The 12,964-nt window shown below is 40.3% G+C and overlaps 2 protein-coding genes across 2 annotated transcripts; one reads left to right on the forward strand and one right to left on the reverse strand.

The window, feature by feature from the left end:
* Positions 1-634: 634 nt before the first annotated feature.
* LOC133422416 (pentraxin-4) lies at positions 635-4,072 on the reverse strand. The gene is made up of 3 exons (XM_061712397.1): positions 3,973-4,072; positions 2,974-3,152; positions 635-1,823 (listed from the first exon to the last, which is right to left on the reverse strand). The coding sequence occupies exons 1-3, from the start codon at positions 4,003-4,005 to the stop codon at positions 1,397-1,399; spliced, it is 639 nt and encodes a 212-aa protein (XP_061568381.1). The 5' UTR covers positions 4,006-4,072; the 3' UTR covers positions 635-1,396.
* A 1,065-nt stretch (positions 4,073-5,137) lies between these two features.
* slc2a6 (solute carrier family 2 member 6) lies at positions 5,138-11,553 on the forward strand. Its single transcript, XM_061712186.1, has 8 exons — positions 5,138-5,212; positions 7,295-7,566; positions 8,770-8,866; positions 8,944-9,043; positions 9,414-9,607; positions 9,807-9,982; positions 10,068-10,363; positions 11,152-11,553. The coding sequence occupies exons 1-8, from the start codon at positions 5,159-5,161 to the stop codon at positions 11,478-11,480; spliced, it is 1,518 nt and encodes a 505-aa protein (XP_061568170.1). The 5' UTR covers positions 5,138-5,158; the 3' UTR covers positions 11,481-11,553.
* Positions 11,554-12,964: the final 1,411 nt, after the last annotated feature.

Here is a 12,964-nt window from a genome sequence, read left to right on the forward strand (position 1 = left end):
CGAAAGAGGAAAGACATTCAGTTAAATACGAGAAACAAGCATTTATATTACCTCACAAAGTACAGTTAATACAGTATATACTTTAAGGGTGCTTAATCTAATACTTTGTCTCCATATCTCTGAAGTTGATAAATATGTGTAAAAAGAAATAATAAAATTAACATAAATGTTATTGACCGAGGTGCTGTGCAAAACACGAAATATAAAGATACAGTATAAAAGTATTACGAGATGTTTGCTATCCAGACTTTTATGTCCTCGAGGTTAGAAAAAACTGTAGGGGGTCCAAAGAGTTTTGATGGGCTTCAGCTATTTAGCCACCTGAGGAAATTACATTTCCGATGCTTTTTAAGCATCACCAACTCTTTTTTTTCCTTGAATTGGCCTGAAATTTTTATTCAAATCTTTGCTGCCCAAATGAAGAATATTTGGGTCTTAAATAAAACAAACCAGCACTGTTTTGTTTTTTGTTTTTATAGGTGCTTTGAGTGTATATTTTCCTCTAAAATTGCTTGGAACTCTTTTAAATAGAAATATGTTACTATTCATTACAATGTGTCACTTTTCATTGATTATTATTCATAATTTATAAAGAAGTCATAATTTAATTATTTATTCATCATTTTCCCTCAAAGATGTCAATGCCTGAAAACAACTACTGCATCATAACTGCAGCCTGTGAAATGCTTCAATGGAGAAGAATTTGCCTCAAACTAAAAAACAAGTAGCTGCATTAATCGTACTAACCGATGGGTTTGCCTGGGAGTTTACAGTTTTCAAAAATAAAATATTAAACATACGTTAAACTATCTCAACTTTTCCAAGTTAACCCTCAAATTAAAAAAATAACCTTTGAATGAGCAAAATGTGCTTCCTTTGATTTGGTTTTTCTGGCTGTATCAGCGATGGATGTATTGATCAAACAAGAAACTTGTCAGTCAGTAATTTTTATTTACTGATAGCGTCGTTTTCAGGAGTTGGCTGTGTCTGGACCTTGTGTGTCCAAAAGCTGCAGGACTTTATGGATCTCTGAGGACCCTGCCTTAGTGTCCATCTCGTCCTCCTCTCTTTCATCCCATGAGAAACCCCTGAGTTGATACTCCGTATGTAACTGCTGAAGAGCATGTGAAGCTTGGTTTTGTGCACCCTCTGCCTGGTCCTGATTGTTGGGTTATTGATTTGATCTAGATGGGGTGGAGGCTGTGGGGGCCCGGTCCAAGATGGGAGTTTGTGTACTGAACACTGTCTAGGCTGGAATGATTTCTTGACCTGGGCTTGATTATAAATAATGGTCCTATGAGACTGAAATTTTGAACGAAGGCTTGGTTTTTGGGATTTAAAATCTATGGGTTTCTTTGTTGTTTGGTATTGATCCTGTTTGTCTGGGAAATGACCATCAGTTTGGGTTAGGTTGACACCTTCTCCTCCAAAGCCTCCCTCCTTTATGTGTCTGGTTTCTCCCACAATGTTCAGTGAATTTCTGAGATGTCATTTTGGAGCTGACTCCCGTCATCCCTGAACCTCTGATCTTCCATCTTCCACTCCACTGAAGGACCTCACTGATCTGGCCCTCCAGTCGGGTCACACGCAGTGCCTGGTTTTTCAGGGATTCCTGTAAACCATGTAGTCCAACCAGCAGCTCATCACGTTGGACCTGAAGGGCAGACAGCATTTCTTCTTGGCTTTGGAGCTCCACGGTGAAATTGAAGAAGTCCTGACCAGGATCATACTTCGGTTTCTGGAAATGGAGACACTTTGTCTCCATCAAAGCCAATCGACCTTCCATTCGCTTATTCCTCTTCTCAAGCTTCCTAGTCCAGTGTCTAGGAAAAAAGAGGAAGAGAAAAAATATATACTTGATCCTTGGATTAGGCAAACAGTGAAACATGCTATTAAAAATAGGTTTCTAACAATTAAAACAATTTCTGACATTTTAAAATCCCATATTCTTGATCCTAAAGTTTGGATACTGGGAGATATTAGTTCATTAAATATAACCTATCATAAAAAGTATTTCATTCTGCTTGCAGGCACCGCAGCAAAAAATTTTATTTTAAAAAACTGGAAATCGGAAAACCCCCCAGGACCCAAACAGTGGATCAATGAACTTGGATCATATTGTACTCCAGAAAAAATATTGTATTTGTAGACTTTGACCTTATTTGGGGACCTTTTTTGGATTTTTTGCTTTTAATGGACTAATGATCTGAATCATCTACTATGTTAATGAATTTGTTTACACAGGACTTGATTATTTAATGTATTATTCATTTTTGTTCTAGTATTGATAGACATATGTTAAATAATTTTGAATGATGTAATCTATTAACCATATGAGGGAGGGAAGGGGAGAGGGGTGTGTTGTTGTTTTTTATTTTTATTTACATTTTTTATTTTTTATTTATTTTTTATTTTTTTTATTTATTTTTTTTTCATTATTATTATGATTTATTTATTTTGGTTTAATTAATGTTATGAAAAGTAAAAAAAAAAAGGGGGAGAAATATTGATAATTATATTGTTATTGTAAATATTATTTCTTTTTTTTATGCCCTCAATAAAAATAGAAAAGGAAAAGAAAAATAGGTTTCTAAACTGGTTATGTTGATAGTCACACAAATAAAGAATTCTTGTAAATTCTTTCCAGGATTACATGTAAATACTTTTTAAATGGGCATTAGATCATGACATATGGAAAACAGAGTCATATGGAAAACAGAGAAAACAGAGCAGTTGTACACCCTGGACCACAAAAAACCACACATGGTCACACTGCCTCCATTTAACCTAACATACTTGCTTTTGGGCTGTGGGAGGAAGCTGGGTTACCAAGAGAATCACAGGGAGAAGGTAGAAAAACGCCTGCCAGGATTTGAACCAGAAATCCCGTTTTCTGGTCTCTATTTTCTCAAGTTCTATTCAAATACAAAGCTTTATATAAAATCATAGACCTGCCCACACCCCAACTCTAACCTTAGGTCTTGAATCTCCTGGGCTGCGCTGTGCCGCAGGTGCTCCAGGTCCTGTGACATATGGTGGTAATGGTCATTCAGGGCCTGAATGTGACTCTCCAGGCTTTTGGAGGAAGTTCTGTTCTGGCTCAGAGCCAACGTGTCCAAACGGGTCTGGGTCATAGCCCTGAACTGATGGAACTGGTAGAAAAAGACACAATGTAAACGGATAAATTCAGGAAAATACTACATTTCCAAAGCAGGGAAAAAACATGTGTGACGACTGTCATGATTATGACATGAATTTTCCCATCATATCAGCAACTTTCAAGGCTTTGGGGAAATGACACATGTCATGTCTGGCAGCAGTGCATTAGCTGTAAAGCTTGGGATTTTTGTAACTGTGTTAAAAACATGTGAAACTTCTCCTTATTGAGGTCAAATCTTAATTCCCGTCCCAAGCTTTAAGTACACTGTTGCCCATAAAGTCTGAATAATTTGGTTTCCAGTAACATTCCTCCTTTATTTCAGATTCATTTTTCACTTACTTCCACACCTAAAATCCATTCATTTATTCCTATTCAGGATCACAAGGCTCTGCTGGAGCCTGTCCCAGCTGCCTCTGTGCAACAGGCAGTTTGTTCAGTCACTTTAGGAAAAATGACTGATGAGGCTTCCTAACAAAATTTTGTATAATGAAGGATGAGGACCAATAAAGGATTGAGACATCCAAAATAAAATGGAATATGCTTCATCTTCTTATTTTATCATAAACATACCCAGAAAGTGAATGTAGCAAACCAGCAAAACACTGTAGAACAGAATAAAAAAATAAAGTGTCTTCCTAAAGATTTCTAAGTTGCAAATCAGCAAAAAGCAGTTCACGGGAGGATCAGAAACTGAAGATTGTGTGACAATCACACTTTATTATATTTGAGATCATTGCCAGCAAAAGCTGCTGAATTAATGAATAAAACATGACAAAATACGTGAGAAATCTCAGAAAAACATTCAAACCAACCTGCTCATTGAGACGTCTCAGTTTGTGGGACATGGGATCGGCTCCCCGCGCCCTCACAGCCTCAAACTGCAAAAGAAATATATAAACCAGGATCTGGGGCCAGCAGTCGGTCCTGAAGCCAGCCATGGTTCAGAGGAAAAGGGATAAATGCAGCTGGAAGTGTGGGTCACTGGAAAATATACTTCAGCTGAAAGGGGCTTGTCTTGATGGACACAATGCACAAAAGCTTCCCAGAGATAAGAGCATATTTTCCAGATCATCCCTGGGGAGCTGAGAGGAAATGTAAATGGTTTGAACAAGGCTTCGGCTTCACCCTGTCAGTTTCTTTGTCCTTTTCTCTACATTATCTCATGCACCGATTTCACTGAAATGCGAAATATATAAAAGCCTTGCTCTGCCTTTTCCCAATACTGCCCCATCTGTGTATGATTAGCCGGAATTGTTCTCAATATTATATTTGATATGAGGTTTTAAGTAGTCAGTGAAGCAATTAATCACATGACGCGTGGGCTGGGAGCAGATTGACCTGCATTTTCTTTTTCCCCATGATTCAGCTCATGTGGGATCTGGCTCTCTTTTACTTCTGTTTTTTCTTTAAATGACCCAATCCAGGAATCCCACAGCTGATCCCACCCTTCTGCTTTCTGCTCACGATCTAATCTAACACGACCTGTGGCTTCATTTACGCTGGCCAGGTGGATTTGGATCCTGCAGCTGTTTAACTACAGAGTCTGATTCAAACTTAGCAATAACTTTTACGTTTTCTGATAGGTTGTCATTTCCTCCATGTGCGTACTACATAACAAAGCCCTACTCCGTGACACTTCCTCTCAGAGTCAAATTCCCAGCAGTGATGTATTTTTTGGTTTCACTTTCCCTTTGACCACTTCTAGCCGCTCATGTGACCTCTTGGTTTTTTTTCTCCTCCCTGGAAATCCCTGAGCCACACACTGTGTCAAGGACAGGTTATATATATGACTGTTTTGAACTAAATGTGTTCCAGTTCATAGAGTGAAGCCCGACTGTAATCAAGAACATGTGAAAGTTGATTACAGTATAATAAACTAGTTCATCTTTTTGACAGGGAACCAAAAATAACATCCTGAAACAGACTTCATGAGTCAGCCAGGACTGATAAAAGTTTACTTGACTTGTTAGACTGTTGCGTTGTCTCCTGCTTCCAACAATGGATGAAAACACACCTCTGCTGAACGGAGGAGCAGCTTCAACAGAATCTGTGGTAGGACGATGCTCACTTCTTAAAATGTTATAATGTACTCAGTTTGTGATTTGTTCAGTGGTAAATGTGAATGGGACTTCTGCAACTATTGGGATAATCATAACCCCACTTTGTGTTTTGTGAAAAACAGTCTGATTATCATTCTTCTACGTTGTTTTGTTTTTTAATATTCAATCATGCACTATTTAATATAGGAAACATGGCAAGAAGATAGGATCATAATGCCAGATTGAACATATTAGACATATTTTGATCTGTTTTTGAAAAAAAGTAAGATTTATCATCCACAATCTGCATAGAAATAAGGACTAGAGTATGAAATATGAAAGTATATATATTTTCTAACATGTTCTGGCAACCACGGCCTTGAAAATGTGTCTTATCTCTAATGTAATTCTCAAAGTCAACAGACCTCTGTTTGTTTTGCTTAAAAATGAGAAAAAGTTGGATAAGTACAGTATACTGAAAAATTAGAGCTAGCCTTTCCAAGCAAACTAAAACTTTTAGTTTTTAGTTTCCTATCATATTGACAAGTTGTACTCATGAATACGAATGTCATACTAGTATCTTTGGGGATGGTTTGTGGTGCTTACGATGGCCAAGTTTTAGAGCATCTTCAGTCTTGATCAGATATAATTTTAAATGTAACTGCTCAACAGCAGCTTCCAGCTTATATGGCTTATATTTACACGCACTCAGCACTGAGCACAGATTCAGCACTGACTTTTAAACAGTCAGCAAAAGACCAGGGATGGGCGGCAGGAGCAACAGACATTTTTTTGTCTGATTTAAGGAACCTAGTTAAGTCCCCAAAATACCCAGAGCAGCTCAGAGATGGTCAGTCACAAATTTCTAAAGGTTTTACCACCTCTCAACATGGAAAAAAAAACATAAAACAAGTTGTGTGTTTTTGGGGACTGCAGGAATTATTCAGCAGAGAGGATGATGTCAGTCTTATTGACTATTCTCAGAAGCACTTGGTTCTGCCACAGGATGGGGACGCTGCTGTTTCTTTTTTAGTTTGATCCAGGGATAGACATTAGTGGGCCTGGAAACAGGCTGTTCAGGAAGGTTAAAGGAGTCAAATATGAAGTTTACATACGTACAAAGACATGGAAATAGCTATTTGTCTTACTTTTGTTTTTCAAAATCTAAACTCACATTTAGCTCTGGAGATCTGACCTGAAACTGTTCAGGAGGACACTTTATTTTTTATTCTCTTCTAATGTTTTTTTTTACTTTTTATATACTCTAAGGCTCTCTTGTAGTTTTCTTTTCTTTATTAATACATGTATTCTGGTTGTGATGGTTGTGATGACTGGATTCATGGGCATCAATAAAGGAATCTTAAAAGGGACCTATTATGGCATCTAATACCTATTTTAAACAGCCCTTGAATGTCTTAAAAACAAGCTTTTGATAGTTTTTGCTAAATAAATTAGAAATTCAGCCTCTAAACCATGTCTTTATCTTCCCATTCTCTAACCTCATTATCTATGAGGGATTCTGAGTGGGCGGGGCTATGATAATGAGGCTCTGTGCTGATTGGCTGTCTGAATGTCGCGTTACACCGCTACGAAAAAATGGCAGAAGCTCCGGCCGGCGGAGTTAGTTGTGGGCGTGGTTTCACACATCGGAGGCCAACCTATGGAAATTGCATTTTGGTTACGTAACGACAGGAGCAGAATCTGAACGGCTCGTAGAAGCCACATCACACTGGATGGCTCATCCGGGCGGCTGTACAGACACTGCAGAATTTGGTTGCTTTCCTCCTTCTCTGAGTTGGCAGGCTGAGGGGAGACCACTTTATATATGTTAAAGCAAGAGAAAACATGTCTTTCATGATAGGTCCCCTTTAATCTTTTGTCACATTGTAATACTTTCTTATGAATACATTATTTTACATGAGGTCACACTTGTTTTTACCATAATATTCAGATGTCTACTTTAATTTTAGAATAATACAGTGAGGATTGAAAATCTTTTTTTTTTTTCTTCTTCACATTTTTGCATTAATACGACCCAAAACACAATCAGGTCCTCACAAAAGGGCTCACGTTTGTTCACCCCATCTTCTCTTAGATCAGTAACTCCAGACTGTTCCTGGCCGTATTCTCAGCAGTCCTGGGGAACTATAACTTCGGCTACTCTTTGGTCTACTCGTCTCCCGTCCTCCCAAAGTTCCAAAGTCCTGATGCCGACCCTCGGCTCAGGATGGACACTGAGCAGGCTGCGTGGTTTGGATCCATCTTCTCTCTTGGCGCCGTGGCTGGCGGGCTGGGCGCCATGCTGCTCAATGATCTGATTGGGCGCAAGCTGAGCATCATGATGTCTGCAGTGCCCTCGGCGATTGGGTGGGTCTCAACATTAATAAAGTCCATGCTGTCTTGACACTAAATCAATGCTGGAATGAACATAATTATAGATAAGATGAGGAAGTCGTAAAGAATTTGGAAACTGCAAGAACTTTGTTAAGGTTTGGAAAATGATTTCCTGGTGGCTCCAAGATGTGAAGGACCACTGACAATGAAAAGAAAATCACTGAGAGAAGTTTGTTGCGCTATCCTGTTGTGGTCTTGTGCTCTTCTTTGCCATTAAGATCTTTTCCCGGGGCTTAGTTTTGTTTTATTACCTGTGGTTCACCACCATTAGTTTATTATTAAAGTATTTTTTAATTTTCTTTTACTTCTGTTGCCTCTTTATCTCCTGCATTTGGGTCTTCTCTGTACATCTCACTGTTGCACAACCCACTAGACCTCTTTAACACATTCTTTCCAACTAGGTGAATAACTGGACTGAAAACGGAGTATCTGAGTTACCAAGAATAAGATTTGAGAGATAATCCAGATTTTGGTAGATTTAATTAAACAGTTGCATGCAAAAGGGCCAGAACATACATCAGGTGTCTCGATGCAGAATGACAATGAAACAGAGGAGCGTACTGATATTAAAGCGTAGAGGATTCATTTTAGTAGAGAAAACATTGGTGTTCCCACCGCTAATCTTTGGGCAGAGTAGTAGTCTGCACCTGTAGTCGGTCAAGGCTATATCCTGAGGTTCTCAGCAGTTTTGATTTCTTCAAGTATGGGAAAACTTTTTTTCCCCCATCACACTGATGACAACATGCGCAAAGGCAAAGGACGATACAACTTTTGAAAGGGAATGAAAAAACAAATTGAAAAACTTTGGAAAGAGTTCCAGTCTGTCATTGCAGAAATGGCTCTTACAATCTTGAATGCAATGAAAATAAAGGAGCAAGGGTAAAGTGGCTGCAATTTCTAGCAGTCACAAGGACAAGGCCTGTAGATGGCTGCAAGAACACGTTTTCATTGTTGCTAAACTTTAAGCAGCCCAAGAGTTGTGAAGGCTGCCAGTACCTTTGTCAGGATCTGTGTTTTTACTCTGCTACATCTATATATTTTTTCAATGTGTGTATAGGTTTCACACACAGTCCTAACTTTTCGTTTCCAAGGGTTGTCCATGACAAATACTTTGAATCCAAACTACTATCTTACAACCAAGTCGTTTGTTTTAACACACGACTTTGTGTGTCTCAGGTACATGCTGATGGGAGGAGCCGTGGACTTGTGGATGCTCCATCTGGGCCGTTTCCTCACCGGCGTTGCTGGAGGGATGACTGCAGCATCCATTCCAGTGGGTTCCTCACATTGTACATGCAGAGCCTTTTGTCTGGTTCAGGCTCCCATAACTGTGTTTTTTTAATGCCACAGGTTTACATCTCGGAGATCTCCCACAAAAAGGTTAGGGGGGCTCTTGGCTCCTGCCCGCAGATCACAGCTGTGTTTGGGACCCTGACGCTCTATGTCCTTGGTGGGTGCATGCTGACACTTCTGCATAAACTGACACTTGGGGTTATTTTATACACGTCCACAGCAGAGGTGTATAATCCAGGTGCCATAAAGTAAAAATCCTGTCCAGCAGTTGTTCCAACCCTCTGAAGAAGCATGTGAAGACAATGCCACAGCAATTTCTGCTGTTTGCAACATGGGAATTGGTACCTGCAGAGGAGCTGGTTTAGTATTTGGTTGGAACAACTGCTTGACAGGATTTTTATGGCACCTGGATTATACACCTCTGGTCCACAGTAAAAAAGAGTGAAAGTCATCACAGTGACCATCAGCTTCATCAATCATTTTGAGTAATTTCCCATCTCTTGCCCGTGATAACACATGATGTGTAGGTCTGGTGGTACCGTGGCGCTGGCTGGCCGTGGCAGGAGCGATACCAGCTGTGGTGATGGTTGTGCTGCTTACGTTCATGCCCTACTCACCCAGGAGACTTCTCTCTCTTGGCCGGGAGCAGCAGGCGGAGAAGGCCCTCCGCTGGCTGAGGGGAAGTCAGTACGACACGCGCACTGAGCTCAGCGCGATACAGGTCAAATATTACTAACTTCTGGAAAGGTTGTTTTTTTTTTTTTAAACAATTTGAGACGATCATTTGGATTAAAACGTTAAACTGAACAGAGTAATGGAAGTGCAAAGTATAAAGTGGATTTGGATTCATCAGGATAAGATTGTTCTAACACTGAGGTCAGGAAAGTGCTGTTAATGTTGTTTTATCTCATCCAATGCAGCACAGCATCAACATGCAGCCTAAAATCACCTTCTCTCAACTGGCCACTCCCATCTACTACAAACCAATCCTTATCTCAGTGGTGATGCGTTTCCTGCAGCAGATGACTGGCATCACGCCCATCCTGGTCTACCTGGAACCTATCTTTGCCAAAAGTAACGTCTCCCTGAAGTCCAGGTAGGACACCAGACTGTTTTCCATCTCAAATCCATTAGATCTTCTAACTCCAGCAACTAACCTGTCTTTGTTCTCTCTCTGCCAGCTATGATGCTGCCATTGTAGGTTTGGTCAGGCTTCTTTCTGTTGCTGTGGCAGCCAGTTTAATGGACAGGGCGGGACGCAAAGCTCTGCTGTATACTTCAAGCATGCTGATGTTTCTGTCCACTCTCACTCTGACCATGAGTTCCTACGGAACACCTTGTCCTCCCGTCCCTGCTCCTCCCAACCACACAGTTCTGGACCACGGCCCGAACTTTGACATAAGCAGCACATTACAACTTGGCCACCAAACCGCCTCAAGCCTCATCCCTCTGATCAGCACCGTAGTGTTCATATTTGGTAAGTTTTAAAAGCATTTCAAAACAGCCTTGGTTATATCCAGCCTCCTGCCTTTGTTTAAAACCATGTCATTGATGAGGATTTGCATGAATAAGGAGGTACACATAATGGATAGCATTTTACTTTCATTTCATTCATCTGTTTGTGACTTTCTTAATGTCTGTGTTCACATATATTGTATAAGAAAAGCCAAATTCCCAATAAAGCTTACTTATCCACACATTTCTCTGTTGTCAGACAGAGTGACAAATCTGAAACTGTAACTGATAATGCTGCGTTCCATTTACCTCGGAAATCGGAACTGGGAACTGGGAACTGGGACGTCACAGCCGAGTTATCAGCGTTCCAGTTACAAAGTAGGAAAACAAGATTGTAGTTCGCATATACCACATGAAAAATGTAAATTACACTATAGCAGCATATATTTGCCGAACAATACTTGTATACGACTGATTTAGTGCGACCAAAACTAGAATGAAGTGCTACGAATTATTACAGAGCTCCTCTCTACTGTTTACAACCGGGGCAGCCATCTCGGAATGTGAACTCGGGGGTGGTGAAGACTCTCCCACTTTCCCAGTGGGAAATCCCACTTCGAGGGGCGTTCCAGTTGAAAAATCCAACTGGGAACTGGGAAATCCCCACTTCCGAGGACAAATGGAACGCGGCATAAGAAGCACATTCAGATAACAGGAAAAATGCAGATTTCATAACCACGATGTCATCTGACAATAACAATTTTACGCATACACCAGTCATTTCTCATCACGTTTATGTCCATCTCCTAGGATACGCTATGGGATGGGGCCCTATCACATGGCTGCTGATGTCAGAGGTGCTTCCACTTGTTGCGAGGGGCGTGGCTTCAGGCTTGTGTGTCACCGTCAGCTGGTTGACGGCCTTCGCGCTCACACACGCCTTCACTCACCTCACGGACAGCTACGGCCTGTACGTGCCCTACCTGATTTTCACCGTGGTGTGCGTTTTCTGTCTGCTGTTCAATGCCGTGTGCATCCCAGAGACTCGCGGCCGCTCGCTGGAGGAAATAGAGAACTATTTTAGGACAGGACGCACGTTCACCATCAACCAAGGTGATTCCAGCGCACAGTCCAGCTGAAGCCTGCAGGTCACCCCTGCCAAAATAAAATTTAAAAACGTTTATCTCCTCTGCTGCTGAGCTGCACAAGTAGTTCTGTTACTGTAAGATGGCAATGAAAAATTCACTTGTGCTTGTATGGAAGAACGTATACCAAGCTCACCTCATTGTGTCTTACGCCGGGGCCGACAAATTATGCCTTCTCAGTGTGTTAGGATGTGAGGTATTGTTGACTTCTCATCAACATTTGGGCACGGGTTAGTAACGTGCAGGTATGACACAAGTCACAGTTTATGAACATGATTCACTATTGCATAAGAATGCAGTGACTAAACTGTGGTTGGGTATGTGTAATAACAAACAGAAGCGACCAACACGTTTTGTCCTACAAGGCTTTCATCAAACATAAGGCATGAATAAAACTGCTTTAATCTCATTTTTATTTTAGCACTGGGATAAATTACAATGGTAGATGACCGTATCTCTTGATGAAACACAGTGCTGTCATGGTTTTCAGGGTCTTCATGTTTAAAGAAATATAGTTTCCACCAACAAAATACAGTCAATGAAAGTTGATACTTATGTTATTTGGTCTTTAATGAATGTATAAACTGTGTACAGTGAATAAAACATTTTTTATCAGTGTCACCAAATGAAGGTAACATAAAAAGAAGATGTAGATATGGATGCAGTTTAGCTTTGGTTAGCGCTGATCCCTCACAGTTGGGATGTTCCTGGTTCAAATCCCTGGGTGTTTGTGTGGAGCCTGCATGTTCTCACACCTGTGTGGTTTTTCTGTAAGATTGATTGGTGATTCTAAAGTGATAGTAGCAGTGAAAGTAAGCATGCATTGTTTTTGCACTTAGTTCTAGTAGACCTGTGTTGGACTGACAACTCATTTGAAACTGACTCACTTTTGGAGTTGGCTCCTAACTCATGGATCTGCACTTTTCTGCACTTCTGAGTTGGATTCTTTCAGCTCTTGGCTCTTGGTTGGAGACTGGTCCTTGGTTATAAACATAAATCATAATGTCATTGTGTCTGATTCCTTTCACGTTCCCCAATCAAACCCACTTGTCACTGCCATTTTTACACCATTAAAACTTTCCAATCATTATTTTAAAAACTGAAAGTGAAAGTGACATCATGCTAACTTGATGGACCTGGTACAAATCCTGTGTGGCTTTATTTGTGAAGTTTGGATGTTATCTCTGTGTGTGGATCCACGGTCCAAAAACAAGCATGTTAGGCTCGATCGTTTTAAAACTTCCTAAAAAACATACTTTCTTTCTTCAGCTTTACTTAAGCTCCTAGATTTCAGTTTTGTATTTGTTTTTATTGTTTTAAGCTTTGTGTTTATGTTGATATTCCTTTGTTTTATGTGTGCAAAATGTGTACAGCCCTTTGGTCAACTGTTGTTGTTGTCTTAAATGTGCTATAGAAATAAATTTTAGCTTGGCTTGATGAACCAAATTTCATGCAAGTTAGGAAACTTCATCCGCTGA

This window comes from Cololabis saira, chromosome 21 (assembly GCF_033807715.1).
Source record: "Cololabis saira isolate AMF1-May2022 chromosome 21, fColSai1.1, whole genome shotgun sequence".
NCBI classification, from domain to species: domain Eukaryota; kingdom Metazoa; phylum Chordata; class Actinopteri; order Beloniformes; family Belonidae; genus Cololabis; species Cololabis saira.